The sequence below is a fragment of the Armigeres subalbatus genome, chromosome 3 (genome assembly GCF_024139115.2).
Source record: "Armigeres subalbatus isolate Guangzhou_Male chromosome 3, GZ_Asu_2, whole genome shotgun sequence".
NCBI lineage: Eukaryota > Metazoa > Arthropoda > Insecta > Diptera > Culicidae > Armigeres > Armigeres subalbatus.
Window position 1 is genome coordinate 26,391,365 of NC_085141.1, and position 3,584 is coordinate 26,394,948.

The following is a 3,584-nucleotide window of genomic DNA, read 5'->3' on the forward strand; positions in this document are numbered from 1 at the left end:
CGTATCAAAATGCGCCGGACAAATTCTTGCGTATGCTGGTAGCGATCCAGGCGGTTGGTTGGTACATTCTCGTACGAAGGTTCTGGAATGGAAACCAGTGGGCGGTGAACCAAAAAATGCCCTGGTGTAAGTATTTCTAGGTCCTCTGGTTCGGATGTCAGCTGCGTTAGCGGTCGAGAGTTTAGGCAGCTCTCGATCTGAACTAAGACCGTTTCGAGGTAATCCTTGAGAAGTACCGTGGTTCCGATTGTCGTCTTGAAATGCTTCTTAAAACACCTTACTGCGGCCTCCCAAAGGCCGCCGCAATTTGGAAAGCGTGGAGGAATAAATTTGAAGAATATACCTTCTTCACCACAGTAAGTGGCGAAAGCATGTTTGTGTTGCTGGGAGCGGAATTGCTCCATGAGGTCCGCAAGCGTTCGTGAGGCTCCGACGAAATTCTTTGCGTTATCACATTCAATCGCTGCTGGACGGCCTCGGCGGCCTACAAAACGCTTCAGCGCCGCGATGAATGCGGCAGTCGAGAGGTCGGCGACAAGCTCAATGTGAATCGCTTTTGTCGCCAAGCATACAAAAATAGCTACATAGCATTTAACTGGTTTAGAGGGCCGCACAAATCGACTCCTGTGTATAGGAATGGGAAGGACGGAGTCACGCGCTCGACCGGTAGGTCTCCCATGATTTGATCGGACACTGTCGGCTTGCAGCGAAAGCACTTCACGCAGCTATGTACAACTTTCCGCGCCAGGTTGCGTACTCGTAGAGGCCAGAACTTCTCACGCACACTCGATATCAGTAGTTGTGGCCCAGCGTGTAACAACCTTTGAAGGCAGGATGCTATAATAAGCTTGGTAAGCGGATGGTGTACGTGGCGAGAATATTTGGATGCTTGCGGTCTTCGGAAACAGGTGCATTCCGAAACCAGTCACCTATGCACAGAATGTCATCTATAATAATTGGAAGGAGATTTTTCAGCTTCGAATTTGGCTTGACTTGACCATCGCCGGTTAGTGATCGGATATCTTGTTGGGACGATTTGGCTTGTGCTATACGAACAAGAGTATTGGTTGCTTCTTGAAGTTCTTGTGCTTGGATGAATCCGATTTTTCGATGTTGCCGGTTGGCAGGTCTGCTATTATGGCCGAATCTTCGTAACTGCTAGCCAATGTAATACGACGGTGGAGTCGACCCAGTAGTAGCACTTAATCTCGACTTTCAAACTTTGCTTAACTTTCTGGAACAGATGACTTAAGAGTAACGTACCAGACAGTTCCGGACGGGGGAGGCTAATAGTTTTCTGCTTCTTGCTTATTCCGAGAGGAGCGACCTTGGACTTTGAGGTGAGAAGATGAACAGAAATATCCCCACACTCCGATACCGCTCTAAGGTAGATGCAAGCCCCGTATGCTCGTAATGAAGCGTCGCTAAAGCCATGCGCCTCAAGAAGAATTGGTTTGGAGATTGAAATAACCCATCTTGGGACGGTACTGGAATCTGCTGCAGCTAGTTCACCCCTAAACTGAAGCCAACGATTTAAGAGATCGTCTTCTAAAGGTTCATCCCAAGTCTTTTTGTACTCCCAAAGCTCCTGCATGAAATACTTAGCGAGTACGATGACAGGACCTACGAGCTCTAGGGGATCGTATAGACGAGCGGAATCTGAAAGCGCTATGCGTTTTGTGACGACACACTCTACATTCCACTTAGGTACATGAAATCCTAGTTCGTCCGTTGAGGGTGTCCATTTTAGGCCTAGGGATTTGACAGAGGCGGAAGAATCAAGATCGAGTACGGAACGTACGTCTCGGAGGTCGAATGGAATACTTTCCAGAATTTCGGGAGAATTCGACGACCATTTACGAAAACTGAGCCCGGCGGATTGCAGCAGCTGCTGGAAGTAGGCTGCTGATGACCTCGACATTTGGCCTAGATCCAAATACTCCATGATGAATTTGAAATGGAATCCTCCAATGAAAGCGTACTACAAACATGGCCGGTGGTGATTGGATTTGGAAGTTGGCGTAGATCAACTCTACCGGAAACAACCCAACCCCAGAGTGGTATTCTGGAGCACAGGCTGTCCTTGGCCAAGCATAACGAAACCTTCTAGAAGTAGATCGTAGTACACTTCCATTCCGATGATCATATGGAATTTAGGATCGGCGAGTACTAAATCGGATGGCCATTCCCATGTGGAAACATCGACGTTGTTAGAAGGCAGATCACGAGTTATTTCACTCAGGACGAAAAACTTCAAATCTGCCCTGAAATTAGTGCAGTGGGAGTGAATTCTGAGGAAGACGGAATGGTTTGCTGTTGTTATGGAGCCTCATATGCCCCCGATACTATGGTGGTCCTTGGTCTTCCGTGTATGTAATCGCTGAACCAGCCGTTCGGAGATGACATTCAGCTGTGAGGCCGGGTCTAGAAGAGCTCTGGCCCACAGTACGTAACCGCTAGAATCAACGACCTTGACTAGAGCTGTTTGCAGTAGCACCGTTGACGGAATCTTCCGAATGTTGGCGACCAAGGAGGTGGAACAGTGGCTGAGTGGCTGATGGAAATAACTGGATCTATCTCCCTTAAGTGTAATTTTGACCTCTCCCATATGCTTTTCTTGTAACTCATGTTTTCTTGTTTTATAGTACACGAGAAAGGCACCATCACCGCTAGGTAAATTATTCTGGGTTTTATAGATTCGTTTAGCTAATAAAGTTAATGAGTGAAATCCTATCCGCTCGGTGGACCTGCGGGGATGCTTAGCGATGCACGGATACATTGTTCAGGACTTGGTTGATCGGGTAGATCGCATGTTTTGTACTCCAGGATGTTTTTGAGAACCAAAACTATATCCACTCGTTTGTGAATTATATTGCATCTCACTTTTCTAAGATTCTGTATTTATTTACATTTATCGGTGAGTACTATATTAAATGCTCCAAGCAGCAAAGCAACGAATAATAGAACCGATAGATATCGCAAATAGGCGACAATTGTGAAGCATTGTTGAAATCGGTGTTATTCTGCCTCACGACCCTCCAGGAAAGGCTTGGGTCGTTGCATTGTGACTACTTTTAACCTGCCAATGTACTGCTCGGCGTATGAGAACAGTGTTCTATTGATATATGGCTTTTTCAGATATTCAAGAACTTCTCGCAAGAAAGGTGGGCACTCTGGTCGTCAATACACCCGGTGAGCAATAATACGGGATCTGGTTAGTCGTCGAGCAGCTAACTTGTCTTGAATCAAGATCAGATAAAATGTTTTCTACTAGCAATCGTTGTGGCATTCTTTGTCAATAAGGGAAAAGCAGTTTTTATACTGGCCATAAACTATCATCAATAGGAGGGAGTATAATATCCCCGTGGACCTTCTTTGAAATTTCAAATTACTGAAAAAAATGAACTTTTATCTTATTAAAAATCATTATAATAATCAAAGTAACTTGTCATAAGACGAGTTAATACAATCCCATTGAATTCCACCACTTAATTGTATCTTGACAGATACGTATTTCGACCTCAACAGTAAGGCCGTCTTCAGTGTCTCGTACTTGACTCGACTTGCTAAAAAGCTCGAAATAA

At 45.5% G+C, this 3,584-nt stretch overlaps 1 protein-coding gene across 1 annotated transcript; it reads right to left on the reverse strand.

Annotated features, from left to right (window-relative positions):
• Positions 1-1,135: 1,135 nt before the first annotated feature.
• On the reverse strand, positions 1,136-1,945 carry LOC134221531 (uncharacterized). The gene has a single exon (XM_062700723.1). It carries the CDS (start codon positions 1,943-1,945, stop codon positions 1,136-1,138), a length of 810 nt encoding a protein of 269 aa, XP_062556707.1.
• Positions 1,946-3,584: the final 1,639 nt, after the last annotated feature.